The sequence below is a fragment of the Drosophila elegans genome, unplaced genomic scaffold, assembly GCF_018152505.1.
Source record: "Drosophila elegans isolate 14027-0461.03 unplaced genomic scaffold, ASM1815250v1 contig_814, whole genome shotgun sequence".
Taxonomy (NCBI): domain Eukaryota; kingdom Metazoa; phylum Arthropoda; class Insecta; order Diptera; family Drosophilidae; genus Drosophila; species Drosophila elegans.
The window spans coordinates 21,461,063-21,486,651 of NW_024546167.1; the positions used below are offsets into that span (position 1 = coordinate 21,461,063).

The 25,589-nt window shown below is 43.5% G+C and overlaps 4 protein-coding genes across 11 annotated transcripts; 2 read left to right on the forward strand and 2 right to left on the reverse strand.

The window, feature by feature from the left end:
• The first annotated feature begins 356 nt into the window (after positions 1-356).
• On the forward strand, positions 357-14,431 carry LOC108137859. 4 transcript variants are annotated; one of them, XM_017259789.2, is made up of 3 exons: positions 357-802; positions 863-1,206; positions 8,229-14,431. In XM_017259789.2, exon 3 carries the CDS (start codon positions 8,237-8,239, stop codon positions 12,788-12,790), a length of 4,554 nt encoding a protein of 1,517 aa, XP_017115278.1. In that variant the 5' UTR covers positions 357-802; positions 863-1,206; positions 8,229-8,236; the 3' UTR covers positions 12,791-14,431. The 4 variants fall into 4 exon arrangements, with proteins under 4 accessions (XP_017115278.1, XP_017115279.1, XP_041566218.1 ...); XM_017259790.2 differs by lacking the exons at positions 357-802; positions 863-1,206 and adding an exon at positions 5,097-5,120; XM_041710284.1 differs by lacking the exons at positions 357-802; positions 863-1,206 and adding an exon at positions 5,793-6,319.
• A 310-nt stretch (positions 14,432-14,741) lies between these two features.
• LOC108137870 lies at positions 14,742-18,440 on the reverse strand. Of its 3 annotated transcripts, XM_017259808.2 has the most exons (8): positions 18,130-18,439; positions 17,719-17,856; positions 17,451-17,630; positions 16,749-16,939; positions 16,582-16,682; positions 16,138-16,509; positions 15,873-16,035; positions 14,742-15,801 (listed from the first exon to the last, which is right to left on the reverse strand). In XM_017259808.2, the coding sequence occupies exons 1-8, from the start codon at positions 18,154-18,156 to the stop codon at positions 15,048-15,050; spliced, it is 1,926 nt and encodes a 641-aa protein (XP_017115297.1). In that variant the 5' UTR covers positions 18,157-18,439; the 3' UTR covers positions 14,742-15,047. The 3 variants fall into 3 exon arrangements, with proteins under 3 accessions (XP_017115297.1, XP_017115296.1, XP_017115298.1); XM_017259807.2 differs by having other exon boundaries at positions 16,138-16,682; XM_017259809.2 differs by having other exon boundaries at positions 15,213-15,814; positions 16,138-16,682; positions 18,130-18,440.
• A 176-nt stretch (positions 18,441-18,616) lies between these two features.
• LOC108137846 (dnaJ homolog shv) lies at positions 18,617-20,326 on the reverse strand. Its single transcript, XM_017259772.2, has 2 exons — positions 19,183-20,326; positions 18,617-18,955 (listed from the first exon to the last, which is right to left on the reverse strand). The coding sequence occupies exons 1-2, from the start codon at positions 20,192-20,194 to the stop codon at positions 18,900-18,902; spliced, it is 1,068 nt and encodes a 355-aa protein (XP_017115261.2). The 5' UTR covers positions 20,195-20,326; the 3' UTR covers positions 18,617-18,899.
• A 118-nt stretch (positions 20,327-20,444) lies between these two features.
• On the forward strand, positions 20,445-25,349 carry LOC108137845 (protein croquemort). 3 transcript variants are annotated; one of them, XM_017259770.2, is made up of 6 exons: positions 20,445-20,643; positions 20,707-20,843; positions 22,737-22,915; positions 23,469-24,574; positions 24,782-24,872; positions 24,934-25,349. In XM_017259770.2, exons 3-6 carry the CDS (start codon positions 22,787-22,789, stop codon positions 25,081-25,083), a joined length of 1,476 nt encoding a protein of 491 aa, XP_017115259.1. In that variant the 5' UTR covers positions 20,445-20,643; positions 20,707-20,843; positions 22,737-22,786; the 3' UTR covers positions 25,084-25,349. The 3 variants fall into 3 exon arrangements, with proteins under 3 accessions (XP_017115259.1, XP_017115260.1, XP_041566546.1); XM_017259771.2 differs by having other exon boundaries at positions 20,718-20,843; XM_041710612.1 differs by lacking the exons at positions 20,445-20,643; positions 20,707-20,843 and adding an exon at positions 22,309-22,364.
• Positions 25,350-25,589: the final 240 nt, after the last annotated feature.

Sequence of the window (25,589 nt, forward strand, 5' to 3'; positions counted from 1 at the left end):
TAGTTAACATGAAGTTTTCAAGATGTAACTTTGAATTCCTAAATTTTAATTTAAATTGTAGATTAAAAGATAGTTTGCAATGCCAGAAAATGACAAAATAGTTAACGAAATGAGGAATTCCTCTCCCTTTAATATTTTTCACATTTTTAATGATCTGGGATAACTCATACTGTTTTTTTTTTTAAGTGTTTAGAAGAACCCCCCACCAACCACCTGTATGAACTGTCTCCCTCGCACTCTGAGAGCGAGAGAGAGCGCTGCACTCTCTCCACGGCTTTCTCTCTCACTCTCTCCCGTTGTGGCGCGTGCTGAGCGCAATTAGCACTCATACGCCGTGTGTGCTTTTACCGTTTGTCCAGTCGCTCACTCGCGTTTTTTTCTTCGAAGAGAGCGGACGTGCACGGACGCGTACGCTGGCGCATCGCATCACTACATTCCGTTCTGGCGTGTTTTTTTCTGTTTGTCGCGTTGTTATTAACTTTTGTGTTTTACTACCACTACGGAAGATTGTATAATTTCTGTTCTCCGCCGTTTACGCGCCACTTTTTTTTGCCTTTTTGCCACCTGTACAAGTGTGTGCTGGAAAAAAGATAGTTCGGGAAACAGAGCGTTTTCAATGCCGGCTTTAAAGTATGTGTTTTGCTGACGTTCCCAACCCAACTGTCATATCTAATTCGTGCTGGCGCTGTCAGAAGTAATAGTAATAACAAAAGTGGAAAGAGCAGAGCAAGAGTGCAAGCGTATACAATACATTCGGTTATTATCAGCAGATATCGCGTATACGACGCGTGTTACCTTGAAGGTAAAAACGCCAAATTTGTGCCACCTTTTCCCCCCAATAATTTATCTTTGTGTGTTTAAGTGCGTAGCCGAATATTAAGTGAATAACAGAAACAAAAACGAGCCACAGCAGCAAGCACATTAGTTGCTATTAAATTATATTGCAAGTTACAAGCTGAGGGAGAAAAAACCAAAAAAAAAACAAAATAATCAAGCGAAACAAGGCAAAAAAAAAACCCAACAAAAACAAACAATAACAGTGGCAGAGCAGACGCAGCGAAAAGAACGTTTAAGTGAGCAGCGACTGCGCCGTCGACGTCGACTGCGACTGCGACAGCGGCAGAGGGTGCAACAGCAGCAGCAACAACATCAAAAGCAGCAACTAAAGCAGCGAAAATAGCAACAAAATGTCGAAAAATTGTTGAGGTTCGTGCACAGTCAAAAATGTATTTAAACTTTTAAGTTTGACATCTGTGAATAATAAAATTGTTTACAATTTTATAAGCATTCATTCATTGTTTTAAAAGTGAGTTTAGAATAGAAAGCAGTCTTATAAATGATTTTTAAACTTATCATAAGTAATTAATTAATAATTATATAAATTTATTTTTATCAATATGAGATTCTATGTTAAAATAGGGATTTAATAAGACCCTTGTTAATATATATGTACATATATATATACCTAAGGTACAATCTTTTAAAGTTTTATATTTTATGTTATATTATGTAACAAATATCAATAAAACTAACCATTTTATTTTAGCTAGTCACCCCTTAATAGAAAATAGAACATGATCGTTTTTTTTTTTTGTTGGCGTGTACTTTTTTTGTTAATATCTGTGCAAGTGTGTCGAGTAGGTGCGAGTGTGTGTGAATACGTGGTTTATTTGCTGGTTGAGTGCATACGCTTCCCCCTCCCCACCATTCATTGCCCCCTCCCCCCGGCACTCGCACAATTTTGCTGAGTGCGGCTTACGCTGCTGGCGTCGCTGTCGACGTCGCTGCCTTTGCCGACTTGGGTGCTCTACTTTATTCTCTTCTTTGGCATTTTTGTTTTGCGGCGACGGCAACAACAAAGTCGATTACAACGACAGTCCCAAAAAGCGCCACACAGACAGGAATAATAATAAAGCTCACATAAAAAAGATTCGACGCAAATATACCCCTTGCATGTATGACAATCTAGAAGTAGGCTATACTTTTATCCCACAATAACACAAGGCGGTTAGAAATTTATGAATCAATACAAGGATTTGAATGTCCTCTTTTGTTTATTTCATCTTAAATTCTATTCGTATTTTTTATATTTTTGTATTATGTTATGTTATTTATTTATCAACTTTTTCTTATTAAAGCAAGGATCTTAAATGTTTTGCAACTATTAACAGTAATTTATTAGTTCAAAGCTATATTTTTTGTTTTTTTAAGAATAAGAATATAAATACAATTATTTATTTATGTGTGTGCTCTTTACAGATATTTTTAACTGTAATAGAATTTTGTGAAGGTGGTTGATATACTTCCACTACCCTATCTATCCAGGGTATTACATCAACAATAATAAAAGTGTGTTGACATTTCTGTTTTATTTTTTTTTGTCGATTTTTTACATACGTCTGTTTTGCTCCATACGCTATAGCAAGTGTGCGAGTGTGTGATGTCGCTGGGTGCTGGATTGTGGGGTATACGAGGGTGGTGGGCGGTGGGTGATGGGCGATGGGTGGCTCAGGGGGCGCAGTCCATGGCAGAAGCTCTAGTCGAGGGCTACGTGTTTAAATTATCAAGCCGAGCTTGTCATCGCCACACGCACGAACATCAAAACTAGTGACACACATATAGTACGAGTGTGCATGTTAACGTTCCTATGCCAGATACTATATATATATACCCGAGTATATATAGATTTCTATATATGATTGAAGTGAGCTTGCCGGCTGGCAGTTGGATCGCATCGACATTTGAATTCCGAGCTCTCTGCCGCCGGGCAATCATAGAGAATGAATGACAAGCGGCCGAGCCTATTGATTTTCAATCAATACTTTTTGTCGTGGCCACATAACGTTCAGTTATTTACATAGGTATACAGTGGGGCTCAAGCAAATAGCAGTTTAGTGTGTGTAAAGCCATGTGGTTGGGTTTATGGTAATGAAAAAGGTTACAATTCCTCCCGGTAATAACATTAAAAATGTAAAAGGTTTTAAGTCGACATTAATTCCACAAGGTTTATTTCTATAAATAAGACAACTTGACACCAAAAGTTTGGGTCGTACCCTCGGTACTCCTATAATTGCGACCGGAGTTATTTGTTTTTATACGATGACACCAAGTTTCTTTCTATCTTTCGTTTTTGTTAAAGTCGCTGGTTTCTATCTGTTCGCTGTTGTTCGATTTTCTTGAATTTGTTTTGCATTTGAATGTGGAATTGGGAATTGCTATAGCTTCTTCGGTTGCGCCCCTCGTTCTTCTTCGCTCTTTGGGTTTCTCTGGGTTTCACCTTTGGAGACATCGCATATGTAGTATGCAAAATAATCGGGAACCGAAGCCCCACTGTGACAGTACTGCCGACGTCTCTGCCAGCGTAATCGTCGCTGCTTTATACTATCATTTGATTGCGTTGCCTTTGCCTTTATGATTGCCCGTTGTTGCTGTTTGTCGCCTATTTTATTGTTGATTTTCTCTACTTTTTCCAGCTTTTGCTTTTTGCCCATTTACTGCTCGTTGTTTATTTCAGTTCTCTTTTTTAGGCTGCCCTCTCTGCACAGGAAAAAATCCTACAACATCGTTACCGATTTACATTTCAATGACTAAAATTTACTTTAAAATGTCTTGCATGGCATTTTAAAATTTGCTAAAATTCAATCATAGAATATGTTCTATAAATATTAATTATTAAATATTAACCCACTTTAAAGGGTTGTTTTCTGTGTATCACCCCCCTCTGCAATTCTTTTACCACAAGCCAGATTTGTTGTTGTCTCTGGTTTGCTTGCTTACTGAATTTACTTAATTTGTTTTTGTGGTTGATGGTTTAGCCCCATTTAAGCAACTCTCACTCCCCGAAGTTTTCTAGGGTCTATCACCTCCCGGTGGAAAGCCCTCGATGCACTTTTCCAATCATTTCGGTTGCTCGAAGGCACTGGTTTTTATTATTTGTTCCGCCTCGTCATCGAACTGAAAATGGAAAAAGGGAAATGGGAAAAGGGAAAGGGAAAAAGAAGGCAGTTGCAAACAACAAAATTTGAACGCTAATAGAAGCGTGGAGCTTTCATGTTTGCTAATGGACAGCGGCTTCATTTCCGCCCTTTTCAGGACTAAGGACCTGGATACAATCGAGCAGAGCAGGGTGTAATGTGGGAATTGGAGCTGTCACATGTCTGGTAAAAATGCTTTGACTTCGGCTGCACTAGCTATGTATAATTGGATTTATATGAATGGCATTTTGAACTAAGATAAAGTAACACAGTACAAAGAATTATAGGATATACATTCACAATTGTTTGCTTAGTTTTCGAAGTTTATAAAAATGGAATGTTCAACTAAGATATACTACAATAAAATAATACAATAATGAAAATATTTACAAATAAAATATAATAATAACTTTTTGATGAAGATTTCGAAGTTTACCCTAATATCCTATCTAATTGTTTAAATTTGGAAAAACAAATTGAAAAATGCGGTGTTTTAAGACTTGTGAAAAGGGTGCCGGTGGAGTCGCTTTTCTTTTTCCCAGCTCAATCCTTTCGCTCTATTTTCGTGCCCGTTTTCTTCTCACCACGGCAACCACTTGTTTTCCCAAGCACAACAACAACGGACACACAACTACACACCCGGAAAATTCTTATAGAGAACCCACACAACTTAGCACTCTCGCCTATTTTGTTGTCCGTCCTGTCTGCTCTTTTTCTTCCTTTTTTGTTATTTGTTATTTTCACCCCCCTTTCGAGGGGTTTTCCTCGTCGGCTTTTCCTTTTCGGCGTCTGCGTCGGCGCAGGCGTCGCTGCCGGCGGCGCAGTCAACGTCGCTGCCAATGTCAGCTTCGACGTCACATTCCTCGGCTTCAACAGCTTCAACAGATGAAAAAGTTTTTGCTGGAAAGTCGCACGCGCTGTCACGCCTCCTTCTCGTAAAAATAACTGCAGTCCTCCAAAGTTTCATAATTAAAACAAAGGCAACGCTGTGTGGGGAATCCCCTCACACACACACACACACACACACATTCGTGTGGAGAACGTGTCCTTCCCGCGTGGGTGTATATATTTGTGTATTGGTATGTTTGTGTGAGCCCGCGTTTTTTCTGTGCCCAACATATGGCAGCTTAATTCCTGGCATTTTTGGTAAGAATTTCATAAAAGCTGGCCCAAACTCTTATTTAAAATTGTTATTGGTCTACATTGGCATATTATTATACTTCTAAAGAAGTCTATTATTAATTTTCTGCCTTACAAGGTTATTTATTATACTCTTTTAAAAAGGCAGCTAACATAAATTTGTCTAAATTTTATTTAAAATAAAATCAGGTATGAGCATTATCACTCAAGACAAGATAGTGCTGAGTTAAATCAAAAAAATTATGAAGTGCCTACATCATATGACACAAAAATTTAAAGAGAAATTCTTACTCAGTAAAAAGGCCATTGATAAAATGTAGTCTAAGTTAATGAACAAATTATTAAATAGGGCGTTGTGTATAAATTTTCCAGTACATAAAACATTGATGATTTCTTTTTTTAATTATGTATGTGAAATAAATGTACTAACAATATTCATACCTTATAAACAGGCCCTTTTTTCATTCGGGATTTAAGCAATTCCATAATTTAAATAGTTTTGGATTCCGAACCGTATCCCGATAAACACACTAGTAGTTTTTATTCCGTCGGGGGGCAGCAAACTCATTAAATTCGATTGTGGTGATCTCCGATTTCGGCGTGCCCCTGGGCGTATACGCAATGCGCTCGAATTACGAAGCTTCTCGGCTTTTGCACAAAAGTACATCGGATAGGGAGCCGAACTTCTTCGATTACCATTTCCCCCTCTCGGTTCGCCGGCTCCAGTAGTGATTTGCATTGCGATCTCATTTCGATTAAAGCCGCTGCTTCCAGTCGCCGCCGACTGGCAATCGCGATCTCATTTATTCCGGATGGTCACTTCACGCCCAATTAGACTAAAAGCCCGACCCGAATCGAAACGAATCGAAACGAAACGAGAGGCAGAGGTCGATTATCCGGAGTCGACTAATGGTCGAGAGCCCGGGTCATCAATAATATTCGCCTCGGGCGAAAGTGAATTATCATAATGAATTCCGTTTCGTCACTCGCCGTGCCCGGTGTACTATACTCCGCTTTTAATTTTATTCCGTGCGCGACGTTCTTTTGTTTCAATTGTCCGTACTGTCCGTAAGCCATGTGGCTGCAGGCGGACAGCAGTTGTCCATACGGATGGAACTGTCCCTGGTCCTCCTCGCAGGTGGTCGCCAGTGGACTGTGGATGGATTTCCCACCTGGCTACTACGACCGCTTCAAAGGGAAGAAGGGTATGGCCACGGATTTCTACACTTCCGGGAAAAATGTTTGATATATTGTCAAAAATCTATTTAGGATACTATTTATTTCACTTTAGAATTGAGAATTGAAAACTAAAGTTTAAAGGATTTTTAAAGCGTTTTCTTCAAATCCACAATTTGTAGTAGTAGTATACAGACAGATTTTTCCAATACACAATTTAAATTCTTTCATATATGATGTGCCACTTCTTAAATAACACGTATACTTTATATGAAGTATTTACAGAAAAAAGCAATCTTAAGTGTGGTTTCATCCTACGCCATATCAGTTTTATTAAGTCATTAATACTTAATCTTGGCTTGAGTTTAAAGGTTGAACGCCATTTTCCAAGAGGAACCATTCTTATCGACATGCGAATTGATAATAATATTCTAGGAATTTTTGCATATTTTAATTAAAGATCTCGAATGAATTATGTGTTTCAAGCTGGTCAGTTCTGTGATGGCTTCCGTTGGAAAAACACGCCGCGTAAATGATACGCCCAAGATTTTTCTTAGTGTGCTGCTCCTGCCCGAGTTCACAGGTATTGATAATTAAGGAGCGGGGTTTCATTGCCTTCTGGCAATTATCTGCGACAATTATTGGTTTTTCCCAGTGTGTGAGTGTTTGTGGCCCACTTTGCGGTGGGCGGTGACATTGAGTGGGCGCGGAAAAGGGGTCCGATTGTTGTGCTTCCAATTGCTCTTTGCATTGTCCATCCCTTTTGCCGGAGTGTGTGTTTGTGTGTGTGTGTGTGTGGCGGGGTCAATCATTAATATTTCATGAACATTCCACATTTCCATTTCACAAAGCCGAAGCGCGCGTTTCCTTTCGGTGTCCCAGTCTGTGATGCACAGAAAGAAATAACTCTTAGTTGATCATACAACCTTTTTTAATCCCTACATGTAATAAATATTTTAACAATTTAATAAGTTTCTTTATATACACAGGTATTTAATGAGAGTTCCTATTAGGCTTGAAATTCCTAAAGCTTTTAAATATTTTTATGTATAAATATGTACTTTCATTGTTTTCTGTGCTTGGCTTTCCCTTCCACGCTGCATTTAGACATAAAAAAACCCCACTGACACACTTGCCAGGACAACGAAGGACCTGCGTGCCGTTGAAGACCACATTTAATGACCAACAAAAGCGAAATGGTCGCGGGGGCGTCGGGTGGTCTATGTTGTGGGGCTTTCCATTTTACATTTAAATGCCAGGGAATAATTGCTTTTTCCTGTTCGCGGTGTGGGGGACCTTAAACAATTGCGAATGCAATTTAAAAGTGCAGCCATGTGAATGAAAGGGGATATCCTCGAAAAAAGAGATCGGACACAAATAAATCTAAATAAAATTTAAAAGGATTTAATGTTAAAGCATATACATTTTAAGCATTTTAATTAGTTTTTGAAGGCCTTTTCCATCAGTCAAGCCATTTGCGACTATGATCACAATTAACTTACATCTCTACTCATCCTCATGGTATTTGCACTCAAGTTTCTTAGGCATCGTATTCTGACACAATATTGATTGATTAAATGACATTTGAACAATGTGTTTTTAGTAAATTAGTAAAAATTAAATATAAGAAAACAATGAGTAGTTTATGATTTCATACCTTATTATTACACTAAGCTCTTATGGCCATAAACTTTTCAATTTAAGCATCTGTTAGTTCATGGAGCTCTATTAAATGTGAACATTATTGTTCTTTAAGCAGATTACTTAAAAGTAAATATCAGAATGGTGTTTTATAATGTCAGCCCTTTACTTTTAACACTAAATTCTTAGTTTTAGTTACTAAAGGCAACCATAATATTTTTAGTTTTAGCCTATATAAGTAGTTTTCCCTCCTTACATTAAGATATATCAAATGGCAACTTTGTTTTCTCTTTGCAGCCAAGAAGATGCAAGCCGTCATGGACACGGCCGCCATGGCCATTGCCGTGGGCTCCGCCGGTTCCGGATCCGTCTCCGGCTCCAGTTCCGGTCCCGGAAGCAGCAGCAGCAGCGGGAGCAGCAGCAGCGGCTATGGCAGTGCCACGACCACGCCCACTGGCGGCGGCGGCGGTCACTTCGACAACTCGCCCACCTCGATGCCAATGGCCACAATTGCGACAGTGGCTCCCTTCTACAGCGAAGCACTGACCTCGTTGGATGCCCAGCAGCGACAGCAGCAGCAGCAGCAGCAACAGCAGAATCCCGGTCACTTTTACCACCAGAACTACGGATACGGAAATTCGCTGCCGCTGGAACCCGCCTACAACTACAGTGGAGCTCCGTACAACACGTACAGTGCGCCGACAGTGGGGCAACAGCTGTCCAACACCAGTTATCCCGTAAGTGGAAACCACCGCTATGAAAAGTTGGCTTCAAGTCCGGGCATAAAATATGGAGGAAACCCGATTGGTGGAACGGGTACGGGCATTAAGCCACAGGCCATGGCCACACCCTTTTACGCCCAGCCCCTGGGCGGTGGTGGGGCGACGGGATCCAGTGGATATATGGCTCAATCGAATGCCATGTACGATCCGTACAAGTACAAGATGCCCACCGCACAGGCTACGCCGCAATCCATGATGCCGAGCAACCAAGCAGGCGGTACGGCAATGCCTGGTCCATCGGCGGGTCAGCTGTACGGCCATGGCATGTCCCTTAATCCCGCCGTGGCCCAGAAACCGACGACGCAAATGACGCAGCAGCAGCCGCAGCTCACCCAGTTGGAGACGAACTATGCGGCCATTAAGCCCAACAGAAGCTACCAGGGAATGACGACGACGGGTGCGGTTTACGGCGGCACTGGTGGTGGCGGTGGTGGTGGGAACGCCAGTGGAGTGGTCAATAATCCGACGTCAGCGCAATATTACGACAAGTACGGCATGGCCATGTCCATGTATTCGCCAAACGGAGGACTGCCAGCCATGTACGGACAGACGGATCTGGGACCCGACACCGCAGGACTGCAATCCTACCGGAAGTCCACGAACAACTGTCACTGGGGCGTGGACTACAATGCGCCCAACTACAGATCTCTGCCGCCGGCGACGGTGGCCAACAGTTCGTACCATCACCCCCATCCAGGAGGTCCAGTAGGTCCAGTAGGTCCTGTGGGTCCAGTAGGTCCGGGACCTGGTCCCAATCCCGGAACCCTCAACAGTGATCTATACTACGGCTCAACGAAGTACGACAAGTACGGAAGTACCTATGCCAGCAATCCGTACGCGGGTCCTTCGATTTCGCAGTCCTATGCCGGGAGAAACTTGTGGTCGGGTACGGAGAATGCGCCGGCCAATGGTCGCCAGAATTGTTGCTCCCAGGGATACGCCTTGAACCAGCAAAGCTGTTTCTACCCAAGGGGTAATGGCTATGGATCGATGTCGGGACCTTATGGAACGGCAGCCAATGCCCCGCAATCACAGCCGCAATATCCTGGAACCGGATCCGCCGCCGCCGCCGCCACTGCCATGAAGCTGAAGCATCCAACGGACATGTACTATGAAGCCGGGCCCAGTCAACTGGGCTATGGATACAATCCACAAGGATCCGGCACATCGAATAACATGAACAGCCAACGATATACGGCTCCCTTGGGCCTAGGAATGGGTGGCATGGGCATGGGCATGGGCCTGGGAATGGGTGGCATGGGCATGGGCATGGGCATGGATCCCGGCAGCGGGGGCTACTACAACGACCTGAGTCTCAACAGCCTGGACAACTATGTGGCACCATCGATGCCACAGCAGTCGCTGCGAACGCAACCCTATCAGGATTATCGCAAGAGATCGGCCATGTCCGTGGGTTCCGCCTCCACGGGAAGCTGTTACGTGGGACAAACGGGAATCGGAGGTGGAGGAGGAGGTGGAGGAGGAGGTGGAGGACCGCTCACCAATCTCGATGCTCAAGTGGAAAACTATGTGGGATTTAATCTGCATGCCACGGCACCCGCCACCCTGAACTATGCGGTGGAATCTGGCAAAGTTACGCAGAACTACAACATTCGGGACTTTCTGTCCACCTGGAAGGTGGACGATGAGGATGAAGCCAGTGCTGTGCTGGAGATGGATCCTCCGGCTGTGGCAGTGGTGGCGCCCGTGCTCCCCAACCCAACCGCCAACTTTATGTACGAATCTCTGCCGCCGACAGGACCGCAGGCCACAGCTGTCGTGGATCATCAGGGCATCAATTTGCCCGACATCATCATAGACATTGAAAAGGCCAGTGGAAGTGGAGGGGTTGGTGTGCCCGTGGACGACTCCTTTGCCAGCTTCGATGTGGAGAAGGAGCTGGACGAACTGCGGCTCAAGACCAGTGCCTCTGAGCCGCATCCTGTCACTGAAAGCGATGCTCTGGCGGAGATTCTTCGACAACCCGTGGTCACCGCTCCCCTCATGGTGGAACAACCCCCGGCTCTGCCATTGCCCAGTCCCATTCTCAACAGCAGTGAGGTCTTTGCCAGTGTGTCCCAACCGCCGGTGGCCATGGACTTTGACCAGAACAACAGCTCGAACTCGAACGAATCCACCTTTGCCAAGGAGTACGAGACCTTTATTCACAAGATCGAGGATTCCGAAAGTGAGACAGAGGACACAACCGAGTACCGAGAGAACCCCAAGAGGTTTAAATTCTACAAGAGAAAGCGAAGGACCACGGAGCACGAAGAGCCGAGCTACGAAGTGAAAAAAGTGGAAGATGTCGGCAACCCAAGTCACAACGTCATCTCCCTGTCGCCGAAAGCTTCGGCCAGAGCCAGTCAGAAGCTGCTGGCCAAAAAGCGGCGTAATCGCATTCAGATGCTGAAGATCCTGGAATTCGAGAGCCCGAAAATCAAGTATCGTCACTACTTCAGGGTCCTCAAAGTGCTGCGAAAGAGAACCGCCTCCAGTGGAACCAGAAAACTCCGAGCCATTCTAATGAGGAAACAGTTGACAAGGTTGAAGGAGAATCGACTGCCGCTGATCAAGAGGCTGATGAAGAAGTACGTTGCTGGGCCAAAACTTCGTTGTCCACCCAGTCTCAAGGGTTTGAGTGTCTCGGCCTTGAATTCCTCCGCATTCAGAAGCTGTTTGCTGAGTGGAACAGATCGGGAGACGGTCATCAAGAGTGGCCATGACTATAAAGACAAGACTGAAGAGCTTCATGGAGGGCTGAGTATAGAGGAGCAGGGCCTGGACACCAAATCCCTAGAGCTGCAGTCCAACTTTAAGGGGTTCGATGACATTGAAAACACCAATATGTCGCCAAAAATTAATTTAAGAGTAGAGGAGGAGGAGGAAGTGAAGAGCACCATGGAGAACCCAGTCCAGAATGTTGTCCCAAAGGAAGAGCAAATACAAGCCTGGCTAAAGAGTAGTGTGGTTCCCATAGCAGAAGAACTAGACGCATCCAAGCCAGTGGCTAGTGTAGCAGTGCTATCATCCTCCTCGTCTTCTTCGAGCTCGAGTTCCAGCAGCTCCAGTTCCGACGACGACTCCAGCAGTACGAGCAGCCGAGAGGAGGATGAGGATGAAGCCTCGTCCAGCAGCAGCAGTTCCAGTAGCTCCAGTTCCCAGAGCTCGACGGTCGGAGAGGAAAGCGACTTCAACGAACTGGCTGCCCTGGAGAAGGAGCTGTCCCAATCACAAAGCGAAGAACCCAAACGAGAACATTCTCCACTGGAGACGATGATGACCCAAGGAGAGACCCCCGAGGAATCGCCACAAGAAGTGGAGGTCTCCAACCACGATATTGCCAAACTGAAGCAGATCCTGGAGAGCGATGGCGAGGAGATCGTGAACAGCTCCCGGTTCGCCAGCGTACCAAAGCTAAGTGACCTTAGTAAGATTGCCTTAAATAGTTCCTTAAAAGCAAGAGAGTTAGTTGTAAGAGAGGAATCCAAAACTCCGGATGAAAGTGGTCCAGCTCCCCGGGAATTGAGCGTGGAGGAGGCGTTGGCGGAGATGTATCAACAAGTGGGCGTGGCCTCTGATCCCGAGGATTTCGACGGCAAGGATGATGGCGATGATGATGATGATGCGGAACCGAATGACAATGGTCAGGATGTCCTGCTCATCAGCCTGGCCGAAATCTTCGATTCCAGCAGTGATCTCTATGTGGTCCAGTGCGACATGAACGAGAACATCCTGGGAGTGGTGGCCAACGAGGATCAGGAGATCGAGGGAGAGCCCAACCAGGTCAATCTCGTCCAGGTGAGTCCCGAGCAGGTGGAGCAAGTCAACACCCTGCAGCTCATCCAGTTACTGGCCGAACCGCAGCCCGAATTCGATGCCACACCATTGATACACCACGAGGAGGTAATCCGGGACGAAAGGCCCGATCCCCAGAAGGATCGGCGGCAGTTCCTCAAGTATCTGCACGAGAAGTATGTCCAGAGTCGGATCAGTCGCTTCTACCACGCCCATCGAGTCCTGCGGAAGTACAAGCGCCAGCGGGCAGGCAAGAAACGCCCACGGAGGGTCAAATAGGACTCCGGCTTCAACCAAAGATATTTCTGGTCCCTGGATAGGATCAGATGTGTTCGGCTTGTCTGAATACACAATGCCTGATTGGATACCAACTGAAAGATACACCACACACACCCACACACACACACACACACGTAGATACACCACAAAAAATCTTTAGATACGGATACAAATGCAGCTACTCTTTACCAGAATCTCAAGACTTTTTTTTAATATTTTTCGATTTACATTAGGAAACGGAATATAGCATAATAATAACTGCAGTCGTTGTTTTAGGGAAATCATTATTTTTAAACTTTTACGATACCTTTTTTACATGTAATTATATAGAGTATGGTATATAAATATATATATATATATATATTTTAGATATCTGTGCAATATTTACATGGAAAATGTCGTGTTTATCTAAAATGCACGAATTCGAATCTCGATGGGTTAAGCGTGAGTAAGCAGCGTTAGACGAGGGTTAATCGGGGAGTTTTGGGGTTTCGGTCCGAGTCGCGTGCAATTAACCAGATATATACATATTTTATCGGCTAATGTATCAGCGTTTTAGTCGCTCAGCGAGTCGGGCCATTTTAAAATGCTGTTTTGCCAAAGGTCAAGCCCAGATTGAGATACACATTCGCAGTCCGACATATGCGTGTTAGCCTCGGCATTAGTTGAGGGCTTAGATCCCCGCCATCCCCTGTAGCTTACATTTTGTATTGCCACCAAATGCAGCCTAGACCAAAAAGTGAAAAGAAACTAAATAAATCTGTTGGAATTGTTTGATCTGTTAGTAGCCGAAGATGAAGAAGACTTTGTTTGTTTTTAGTGCAATTATTTGTTAGGTTCCTAGAGCATTTTGTTGTTTGTCTTAGGGTTAAGGGGAGTCACAGGACTCGTAGGCTTTCACCCCACACATCTGAATATAGAACCCATATTCCTTTATCGACCAGTAAGCCGAAGAAGGTTTAGTTTCACAGGGCCCCCATCCCTAATTGAAACCTTGTACAGTCTGCGATTTGCAGGGCATAACCAATCCGGACAACTAATCAAATTTGGTATGGGGACCTTAAAGCATTCTCAACGCACGACTTAAGAAAAATGCGAAGGCGGAAAACAATTCAAGGGCACCGACTTCGGAGCTGGTCTATAGTCTTAGATTCCCAGCCAACTTGTACACTAAAATAATGTTATCTTAGCTTATACTCGAGACCACCACCTAGATGTCATTTTTCTCTCGTAACACATTCCAAAGGACCAAACTTTTAAAAACTAATAAATATCTAATATCTAATGTCTAGCTAAGCTTCTATATGTACGTTCTTTCGTTTGTAACATTTCTAAACTAAGTAATACGCTTAATTGTAGTACAAATAAAGTGCAAGAGCTAGCCCACTAAATGGAGTTATAATGTTTAGCAGTAACAATAATATTTATTGCGCAATATGTACATACCCTTCTCACTTCACATTCCACAGTGGGTATACATGAGTATGCCTCTAGCTCTATTCATGTATATCGAAAGGTTTTCACTGTACCTTAGCGTTAAGATTCGTGACTAGATCAATGTGAGTGTCTTTGAGCAAACCAAACAAAAGAAATGATATACGAAATCCTAAAAGTGAAATAAATGTTTTATGTAAATGTTAATCGATGGGTATTGCTTTTAATGATCTTAAAATGGTTAGGCGCTATAATGCCTTTTCCCAAGTAAGTAATTAGGGATCTTTTCTATGGAAACTGTTTTATATGTAGCAGAAGTTCATCGAGTTTTATAAAATAAAAAAGGATCGCTTTGGTTTGTAAAACGACGAAGCTATAGTTTTTTTATTTTATGTTCCGATTGGAATAGAGAAAACTTTTGGGAATATATTGCAAACTGAGACTCATATATATGGAGAATCGATACTAACAAAAATGTTTAATTTAAAACCTTAAAGACAATCTTAAAGCCAACTTGTTTGCTATTTTACAGAAATATTGCAATTTATTTTGTAGAATTAAAAAAGAACAGCACAGTTCACAAATCTAGAATTTGCAGGCTAAAAGTAAAAAACCAACTTTTGGGGGCTAGTTGGCGGCCAGTCGCCAGTCCGCCGCAACGTTCCATGTCCTCCGTATTATCATCGTGTGACCAACTATATATAGTTGATCACCAGCTTTGGTATCGTTACTTGGCTCTCCTTCCTAAGAGCTCTTTGGTCTCTGTCCATCAACCGATCTCTCTGTTCCGCTTTCGATCGATCACCGAAGTATCCAGTTTTGATCACTCGAAGTAGCGCTTCTTGAGGTCCGGCGGATAGGTCACGTAGATGTAGTGCTCATTCTGACCCATGGCCGCCTCCTGCTGCACAATCTCGTGCGTGGAGGCGGAGGCACGAAGGGATTGCTGCGAGGAGCCCACATGGCGATGCCTCGTCTCCAGCGGCCGCGGATGCGTGTTGTAGTGCCGTTGGGTGTCGCCAGGTGCCCCTGCCACTTGTACCGATACCGATCCCGATCCTGGTCCTGATCCAGCCACCATATTGGGGCGCGAGGAGCTACTTGTATAGTCGCGTTGGTCTAAAATGTCCTGTGGGTAAGCCAGGCTCGTCGAGTGACGATGTTGCAGGTGGGGAGGATGTTGCTGCACCCGATGGTGCAACGGCGTGTTGGCGTTGGAGGAGCTGCTGCGAACGGCCCCTTGGGTGGGTGTGCCCACTGGACGCTGATCGGCGATGTAGTGCCGCGGGCTGTGGCGATGGTACTGCACCTGCTCCGGATACAATTGCTGTTGTTGCTGTTGCTGCAGATGTTGCTGTTGCTGCTGGTAGTAGTACTGCTGCTCCTGGAGCAACTGCTGCTGCTGCTGCTGTTGCTGACCAGCTATCACGCCGGCGTCCAGGTCGAGGTCGTGCCGCGTGGCATAGTCCACATGGTAGTGATGCCCCGCTACTGCTCCTGGCATGTAGATGCTCCCGCCGCCGGCGATGGCCCCCTGGCCGTAGTAGTGGTTCGCGCTGATTGTCGTCTCTTCGGAGCTGAAACAGATGACTTCGGTTCGCTCAATCTCAATGGAAGGAAGGACCAGTAGAGGTCAGGACACACTTACTCGAACAGGATCCAGATGATGTAGTAGCAGAAGCAGATCCCGGTGGACAGCACGAAGATCAGGATCACAATAAGTCCCCAGGGGAAGGCACGCGGCTCCAAGGGACCATCCTCCCAGTAGCGATCGCAGGTCAAGTACCAGCACACCGCCTTGTTCATCTCCTCTGTGGAAAGGATGGAGTTTTTTTATTTAATTTTCTTATAGATTCTTAGTGAAGATGATAATCCAAATCAAAATTGACTCTTTCTTTCTACCTAATACACACCTTCCATCTCCTTGAAAGCCTGATCCGACATGGACAGAAGCAATCCACCAATGCAGCTCCTCAGCAGCATCTCGCAGCGGCTTTTCAGCTTGCTCAGCTCTTCCGGCTTGCAGTTGGCCCTGGCCTTATTCCCGTTTCCATTGGCACCCGATCCCTCCTCTGTTTTGGCCTCGTCAGCGGACTGGCCACTGCCCTCGGACCGTCCACTGCTCTCCTCGTCCTCCTCCTCGTCCGTCTCGTTCTGCCGACTGGACTCCGGGTCCGCCGAGGACTTTAGGTGAGCCTTGCCCAGCTCCTTGAGCTTGTGCAGCAGCTTCTCGCCCGCCGATCTCGGCCTCGCCGCCGATCCGTCCTCCGGCGATGGTGATGGATCTAGGCGAAGCGGATTGGCTGTGGTGGAGTCGCGCTCTCGGTGATGAAGGTGGCGGGGATGGATTCGCTCACCTGCCGGCGACTGATCCTGCTTGCTGGCCTGACTTGGCTTGTCTTGGATTAATTGACGGCTTTGTACTTTGGCGGCACGCGAGGCACCCAGTGTGGAAGTTCTAATCGCACAAAATGATGGTATTAAATATTTGAAATATATATAAATCTAGAATAGCAGGACCCACCTTGGTATTAAGCTCAAGTAGGCGGCATTTGCTTTGGCCAACGCTGAATTCTGGCCCAGGGAGTCGCCCCAGACCTCGATTTCCGTGACAATGTGCTGGTCCCCAAACTTGAGGCTCGACGCATCCTCCGTTTCGAACACCTCGCACCGCATAATGTCGCAGAAGTCGGCCAGGCAAACGGCATCCTCCGCCTTATAAAATTAAATGCAAATGCAGTTACCCATATTATAATCTGGTTCTTATAAAATCATAACAGTTACAGATGTTAAATATTACCTATTTGTAGTTTTTCATTTATAAAAAAAATTAACAAATGGTTTTGTTAAATATGTATTAAAATTATAAAAATAATTAATATGGCTGTAACATTTTAAGATATTTATATAAGCCTTATATAAGCCCAAGACGGTTTATTTAAATAAAGTATTACCTTTATAGTGTTTATTTTAAACAACCCATTATTACATCTAACTCAAAATAAATTAATATTATATTCCCTTAAATAAGTTATAATTTAGCTTTTTAGTTTAAACACCCAAAAGTTAGACTATAGTTGAACGGTGAACGGGTGTGATGGAACAAAAAGATATGCACATAACTTGGTACTTTTGATAAGTTCAAAATCAATATTGTCAAACTCAATTAAAAATTCTGAAAATGTAAGAGCCAAAAATGGGATACAAATCTTACAAAAAATGTTACCTCATTGATGATGCTCTTGTGGCGTGTTTCGAAATGCAGATCCAGGTGCTTCTCCTGGTAGAAGCTCTTGCCACATTTCCTGCACGTCCACTGAGTGGGTCGATCCCTCTGCTTGGCATCCTGTCGGGGGGCGAAAACGTCCCGGAACGGATGCAGTGGGCACTCCAGCGGCAGCTTCACCTGATTAGATTAGATTAGATTAGATTAGATTAGATTGGATAAGTGAAAATCATCGCCTTGGAAGGGAACTTGCAGATATTCGACTCACTTGATGCTTGTCCAAAATGGGGGTCCATTTGGAGCGCACTATCTTCCGCACCAGTCGACTGTTATCTCGCGAGCAAAGGATTCTGATCACATTTGTGGGCGGCCATGGTATCAGCAGCAGAAAGTAGACCAGTGCAATCTGGAAAGGTTTTTGTACATTGAGGTCGTTTTTATTTGGTATGAAACCGGGATGGATGAACTTGCGGAGCACGCAACTTTGCCGGCTGACCCCAAAACCACCCTTCCTTTCCTTTTTAGGTCACTTAAAGTTGAAGGGAAACCCCGCAGAAAATCGATAGCGAAAAAAGGAGAATGCAAGGGGTGGGTGCGGGCAGTTTCTGTTTCTTCGCGGAACACGGAATCCCTGGGAATGTGAACTGTGAAATGGGCCCAAGAGGAGCCAGCAACTCACCTCAAAATTATGATATTTAGGCGACATTCATACTATGTATTTGTGGTCGCTTTTGTTTTTGGTGTCTTCTTTTCGGGGCCGCAGGTGCAAGTTATTCCTTTAAACGTATCTCCTCTTAAGGTACTATTTTTTTTTTGCGGGGAAATCGTTTATAAGACAGTACAATGTAAAAAGTTGACAATTTTTTCAGTGATTGGCTTTTCAGTTTCGGCTGGTGCTATCTGTAAAATAAAAAATAAAAGCCTGATTGAACTTGTCCTACGTCCGCACTGGTGAAAATTTGTACGCTCTCTGAACGCGAAATAGCCACTTCCTGTGCCGCTCTCTCGCTCTTTTACTCTCTTTTTAGACCGTTGTCCTGCGCCAGTTATCGACAGCTGACCCAATGCAGTATTCGTAAAATTTATCGATTGCTTCGGTTAAATTAACAGTTAAGTATTTCTTATGTATAAATGTAAGCTGTTATTAAATTAAATTCCAAAAAGTATTTATAATTTAAATCGTTTTTTATTTTGTGGTGGTTGGTTTTTGTGTTGCAATTCCCTTATGTCAGCAGGAACTGCCTGTAGTGTTTCAGTTTCCCGCTCATTATCTTTTACTATTTTACAAAATTCTAAACTAAAATTAAATTGTTTTTATCGCACAACTTTTTTGAACAAAGTCATCTCTTGATTTGGGGGCGTCTTTTCTAGATCGAAACTGCCCAGCTAGACATTTAAATACTAGAGTACAGCCGGCGAGCGCTTTTTTGGGAGTGGGGCATTTGTGATTCACAGTCCATTGTAGATGCGATTGATGGAGGATTGGTCGAGTATTTTCTTGAGCGCTAAAATAAAGAAAATAAAAGATTAGTAGGAGTCTTAAACATACATACACTTTATAAGCTTTAAAATAAGTTTGTTAAGGCAAATTTAGAATTTACAAACTTTTTAAATGAAATTTCAGTGCAAACTGACAAATATCATATTGTAAAAGTAAAGTAAAGTAGTTTTAAATACAAAATGTACTTGTGGTTTTTGGGATCTTTGTACAAAATATTCATTAGACACCCACCTTCCTTGTCCTCTTCCGTGAGATCCTTCTTGGGGAACTCCACGTCGAAGGTGATGTACAGGTTGCCGGTGAGGTTATTGTTCTCGAAGTTGGGCATGCCCTCGCCCTTCTTGCGAATCCTGGCGCCCGGCCACGTGACCTTCTCCCTGGTGACGGGCACCAGGTGACCATCGAGATGCTTGATCTCCATGGAGAAGCCGACGAGGGCGTCCTGCAGGCTGATGGTCACGTTGGTGTACAGATCATCGTCCTTGCGCAGGAATCGTGGATGCGGCATCTGCTGCACCTTGACGATGAGATCTCCGGGCTCGCCATCGATGTGAGGCTCTCCCTCGGCCACGAATCTCGTCTCCTGGCCATCCACCATGCCCTGCTCCACCTCCACCTCCAGGGTGCGCTCCTCGTTCACGAGCTTCACATTGGGGCACTCGTCGCACACGGTTTGCTGGATCATCTGGAAGCGACCGGGGCCCAGATTCCGCGTGACCATCTCCTGGCGGCAATTGCATTTCCTGGTGCCAGAGGCGGGTTTCGTTACGGGCTTGTTGCGGACAATCTCCACAAAGTTGCCGGAGTAGAGCTCCTCCAGGGAAACGTACAGGCTCATCACGATGTCCGCCCCCCGTGGAGTGTCCTGCTGCTGGGGATCCCCGTTGCCAAAGTGGAAACCAAAGTCGCCGAAGAAGCTGGAGAACGGATCACCGCCGTGATCCATCATGCCCTCCTTTTTCAGGCACTCCTCGCCGCAACGATCGTAGGTTTTCCGCTTGTCCGGATTGGAGAGCACCTCGTAGGCAGCGCCCAGGTCCTGGAACTTCTCGGAGGCATCCGGATCGTCCTTGTTCTTATCCGGATGCAATTCCTTGGCCAAACGGCGATACGCCTTCTTCACCTCGTTCGTGTTGGCGTTTTTTCTCACGTTCAGTATCTTGTAGAAATCCCGGCCGGCGAAGGCCTCCTCCACCAGCAAAAGGGCCAGCTGAACCACTACCAAGCACTTGATGAGCTGCATTTTGTCTTTGATCCTGTTTGTCTCAGCAATTCATTCTAATTTCCGGGAATACAAAATATTAAATGCTGGCAAAAATGTAAAAAATGTTGTAGTTGTTGCCGCTGGCTGCTTCGTTTGTATGTGTGCGTCGTGGTCTGCGCTGATTGGCCAGTGCCGGGTGTGCCAGTGTTTATTAACGTTTCCCAACACTAACAGCTGACTGCAACTAACAGTCCCGCTTACAGTGCCCTAACATTATACCGTAATTCATCTGGTCACACTGGCCAAAAGCGAAGCATAATAACGAAAATAAATTGTTTAATCCAATTAAACCAGGCAAACTTTAAGTTGCCAGCTTGTCTGACGTTGTTTTGGACCGTCTGCCAACACGCAAGTGCCTTTATTTTTAGTTAGCCGCCGGTTTTCAGCGCATTTACAAAGTCGCCTACGCCTGAGTTCCGAAGTAAAAAGTAATTGAATTTCAATAATCCTCTTTAATTATCAGAATATAACGGTAGTTCGTTTACTTTAAGCTATTTAATAGGACACCACGAAATCGGCATTCCTCAAGAAACAATAATATTTCCGCAATTTTGCATATTTAACGTCAAGGCCAAGGCTACAATATCTGGAGCCAAAACACAACTGCAACTGTGTGCGAGATAAAAAGGTGAGTAATTCATCACTTAACAAATGCAGCCGGTAATAAGTGTAATAATACGTGATCATTAGCAGTATGCATAATCCCCAACCGATGATGTCAACACATTTCAGCTTGAGTTAGTCAAAGATCAAAGTTTTGAGTTCAGAAAATAGAAACATTTCATAAAGATTTGCATTGATCTCTCTTAGTGTATAGTAGAACCGCCTAACTAGACAACTTTCTAAATTATTTTTTTAAATTATTCAAAAAAAAACTTGGGAATAAATAAATATATAAATATATTTATATTTGGATTAGATTGTTTTTAAAAGGCTTTGAATCTTTTGCTATTTTTTCTAAAGGATAATGTAACTTTCAACATGGAATAAAGTTGTTGAAATTTTAAGAACACTTAAACTATATTTTTAAAACTCTTATATAGTTTGAGTCACTGAATGTTCTAGCTCCGGAAGTTTTACTGTAGTTTCAGACCCCCTTTTTGCGCATTATCAGCCATTGAACAAAGACGACTTTATAGTATAGAGCCCAATAATCCGACAAAAACAAGACTGACTCAGTCAACAAAAAAAAAACAAAGGAGAAAACAGTGAACTAAAAATGCAATACGATATGCACTCGACTCTGATAAAAAGAGGCCCCGTTTCTATTACATTCCTATAACATTGATGGAGGGTCTTAACCAATATTTTAAATAAGTACATAAACAGTAGAGCTGATCTGACCCAACACATGTTAAGCGGCTTATCAAACGCGTCATTATCGTTCAGCTGCTTATCTTATCAGTGCCATAAATAGGAACCCCTTGTGTGCGTTGGCATGCACCAATGATCTTGGCCAATCACAAACAACAAACCACACATGAAATGGCAAAGAAATGCCGGAATTTCCAAGATAGGGATATTGAATACTTATCTTACATTTTAAGCTGTCGATCATTTTCCCATAATTTCATTCATTAAACAATATTATACAACCCTATATGCAAGATCTGTAAGTTGAAAGAAAGCGGGCATTATCCGATGAAAAAAATCTTAAACTTCAACTGCGTTATCTTTTAAGCTGGAAATATCCAGTTATGCAAACTTTTTAGAAGTCAATTTCTAATATTAACAATTTAAAATAGTTTTTTGCATATTCTGTTTATCGATCTTTGGTCAATTTAGCAATAAAAGTTTTGCTGAAAGGTTACCCAGTTCTAAACTTTTTGGCATAAAACTGATCTCAAAAAATGTATCTCTTAATTTTCTTTTTTTTTTAACTTTTTAACTAAGATCCATTTTTTATTAATAACGAACGTTTTTTTTTTTGCAATGTCCACTCTTTGAACTTTCTATCAGGCAAACATTCCAGATTAGCGAAATCCAAAGATTAGTTACTAAACGAGTAGTAAACATCGAGTGGTTTCATTTAAAGCCCCCAAGAAGCCCGCTGGCTGTCAGTTTCGCCCTGCACGGGGACGCCTGCGGTTGTGATTAGTTCACCAGTGTCCCGTCTGGAGTATTTTCGATCCTTTTCAGTTGGGAATTGGTAAGTTTAGGTCGACTCAACAGTGGCAAGTGCTTGTTAACTGGGGAGATCTGCGGATGTCTGCACTTGAAGTTGGCTATGGCTTGAGTGGACTGTCCCCTAATCTTCTGCCGATGTTAGAGCCACTGCAACGGACGTATACGTCTCATTAAAGTATAGATGGACTTAATCGCTGATGGTTATCGAATACTTAAGCAGGAACAAAACAGTGATAAGCCGGGTGGCTTATTATTATTATTAGCAGCTCTGCTGGGTGCCAGAATGGTTGGAACCGGGAACGGGCGCATAAAAATTCCCCGATTAGCCGCGATACGGTTTATGGACCTTGATAATGCAAACGAAAATAACCCACGAACTCTGCTCCATTTCCAGATGCAACGCAGTGCGTGAGTCCGTGAATCCTCAAAATCCTATATACCACCATGTGCTGCAAGTGCTGCGGGGAAACTCAACGAAAGGTCTGGGTATTCGGCCTGGGATCGCTTTTCCTGGTGCTGGGAATACTTACCGTGGTCTTCTGGCCCGGTATTGCAGATAATCTCGTGGAGGATGTAAGTATATTTAAATTGAAATTGAAATAAAACAAAAGAAGACCAAAGTTGAGGTTTTAAAGGTATCAAACCAAAAAAATACATTTTTTTGTCTAACCATTTCGTTTGTTCCCAATCCAAAGTCATATATTAAACCATAAAGCTATTAGGCTTGATTATACCAGTTAACTTGTCAGGAATGTGTTATTTATATAGTAGATGAATGTAATGAACTTTTCAAGTAATGTCATAATTCATAAGGAATTGTCAATATTATCTGTAATAAACAACGTGTTGTTTTAATTTACTTCAGGGATTTGATGATATATAAATTATGTACATCAAAAATTCTAACAAATTAATAAATAAGAATAGATAAAAGTCAAATTTAATTACATAGACTTACAGTACTATATATATATATATATCATCTTACCAAAAGATTTTTGCTTGGCTTATAATTAAAATTGTATTAATGTAGATACCAAAATATTATAAGCTAATAAAAGACTTTTTTTCTGAGAGTTTTATTTTTTCACAAGAAATATTAAAACATTTTCTTCTCTTTTATTAGGGCCTTACCCTGAAGCCTGGCACCGATGCCTACGATAGCTGGCTGGAGGCACCTATTCCCATTTACCTGAGCTTCTACATGTTCAACTGGACGAATCCCGAGGAGATAAGGAACCCGAACGTAAAGCCAAACTTCGTGGAGATGGGTCCGTACACCTTCTTGGAGAAGCACAAGAAGGAGAACTACACCTTCTTCGACAATGCGACAGTGGCTTATTATGAGCGACGCACGTGGTTCTTCGACCCGGAGAGATCTAATGGCACCCTGGACGATATGGTGACGGCTGCCCATGCCATCACGGCAACGGTGGCGGATGAGATGCGAAACCAGCGCAAGATCGTCAAGAAGATCATCAACTTTATGCTGAACCACGAGGGCGGCGAGTTGTACGTGACCAAGCCGGTGGGCGAGTGGGTCTTCGACGGATATCAGGACAACATTACCGATTTCCTGAATATGTTCAACACCTCCATGATTGACATTCCCTACAAGCGCTTCGGCTGGCTGGCTGATCGAAATGAATCGCTGACCTACGATGGCTTGTTCACCATTCACACGGGCACGGATGATATATCCAATTTGGGAAGACTCACCCACTGGAATGGCAAAAATGAGACTGGTTTCTATGCGAAACCTTGCGGCGTGGTAAACGGAACCACCGGTGACTTGTTCCCGCCCAAGATGAATGTGAAGGATGAGATAACGATTTTTGCCACCGATGCTTGCCGATATTTAAACCTCAGACCGCGGGGCAGCTATGAGAACCATGGCCTGACTGCCACGAAATGGGTGGGCACTGAGGAGACCCTCGACTCCGGGGAGAACTACCCGAACCAGGCCTGCTTCTGTGATCCCGAGCGGTTCGACGAGTGCCCCAAAACGGGTGTGGTCGAGTGCAAGGCCTGCCGCGACAAGGCGCCCATCTACTCCTCCTTCCCGCACTTCTACCTGGCCGATCAGTCGTATGTCGATGCTGTCACCGGTATGAAACCGGATAAGGACAAGCACGAGTTCTTCCTGGCCGTGGAGCCCATCACTGGTGTGCCTGTTCAGGTGCACGGCCGCATCCAGATAAACATGATGATTGAGCCCGACGACGACTTCGAGTGAGTACAAAATATCGATTCATGTTATGCCTAAAGGCATTTGCCAACACAATTTGTTAAACAACATGCACTCTTGTTACAAATATCAGTGTAAAGTCGAGAAAAAGATAATTTGCATTTGGATTAGCGACTGGTCTTATCAAATATTGTCCAATACCAAAAGGAATCAAACAATTTGAAATTCTCAAACCAAATTTCCTTTTGCAGCATCTATCGAGGTGTCCCAAAGGTGCTGATGCCCATGTTCTGGTTCGATCAATACGCGGAGCTCTCCTCCGAGCTGGCCTCCAAGGCCAAGGTGAGTCCTACTCCCCATTTTTGAAGTCCAGACCATTTCAACGTCACGTTCTCCGTTTCAGTTGGCCATCAATCTGTCTAGCTATGGGATTATATTCGGATATTCTTTAATAGCCGTTGCCAGCGTCTTCCTAATCACTGGCATTACTTTGACAGTAACGAAGAAGTGGGTGCGACGAACCCCCGAGGACGAGGATATGCTTACTAACTAGAACAAGGAGTAAAGTTAACTTCTAGATAATTTTTATAGTCGCGAATTGCTTGTTGGTCGTTGCCAGTTACGCGTTATGTAATATGTAAGTGATACGGATCGGCGTTCGTCTTGCAGATTGTGATAGCAAACCCTAATCTTAACTTAACCAAATCTTACTCTACCTGCAATATTATATTGCCATTCACAAATCATTTCCAAGCCGATACTTTCCGTTTGAGAAATTACTGATTTTACTTGATAAAACTTACTCATACAAAGCTAAAACACTCTTTAAATTTTATTTTACGTTTTCCATTTGAATTTTTATTTTATTTTGCAAAGATAATTTTTACAAATTTTTTATGTTTTACTCAAGGACTTTTTACTTATCGTATACGATTGTTGGATGAGTCAACGATTTGCTTTATAAATGCATTAATTGAATGTTGTTGTTTTGTAAATCAATAAATTAAAATAAGTGTATATGTATATATATTTATATATATATATATATATATATATATA

Bases quoted from the DNA above. Each gene is read 5' to 3' on its own strand.
- LOC108137859 (XM_041710284.1), top strand. From the start codon at position 6,190: ATGTGGCTGCAGGCGGACAGCAGTTGTCCATACGGATGGAACTGTCCC. The intron at 6,320-8,228 runs GTATGGCCACGG...TTCTCTTTGCAG, and splicing joins CCGCTTCAAAGGGAAGAAGG to CCAAGAAGATGCAAGCCGTC.
- LOC108137870 (XM_017259807.2), bottom strand. From the start codon at position 18,156: ATGTCGCCTAAATATCATAATTTTGAG. The intron at 16,683-16,748 runs GTGGGTCCTGCT...TTGTGCGATTAG, and splicing joins TACTTGAGCTTAATACCAAG to AACTTCCACACTGGGTGCCT. The intron at 16,036-16,137 runs GTGTGTATTAGG...TCCTTTCCACAG, and splicing joins GGCTTTCAAGGAGATGGAAG to AGGAGATGAACAAGGCGGTG.
- LOC108137846 (XM_017259772.2), bottom strand. From the start codon at position 20,194: ATGCAGCTCATCAAGTGCTTGGTAGTGGTTCAGCTGGCCCTTTTGCTG. The intron at 18,956-19,182 runs GTGGGTGTCTAA...TCTTTATTTTAG, and splicing joins CACGGAAGAGGACAAGGAAG to CGCTCAAGAAAATACTCGAC.
- LOC108137845 (XM_017259770.2), top strand. From the start codon at position 22,787: ATGTGCTGCAAGTGCTGCGGGGAAACTCAACGAAAGGTCTGGGTATTC. The intron at 22,916-23,468 runs GTAAGTATATTT...CTCTTTTATTAG, and splicing joins CAGATAATCTCGTGGAGGAT to GGCCTTACCCTGAAGCCTGG. The intron at 24,873-24,933 runs GTGAGTCCTACT...TCTCCGTTTCAG, and splicing joins AGCTGGCCTCCAAGGCCAAG to TTGGCCATCAATCTGTCTAG.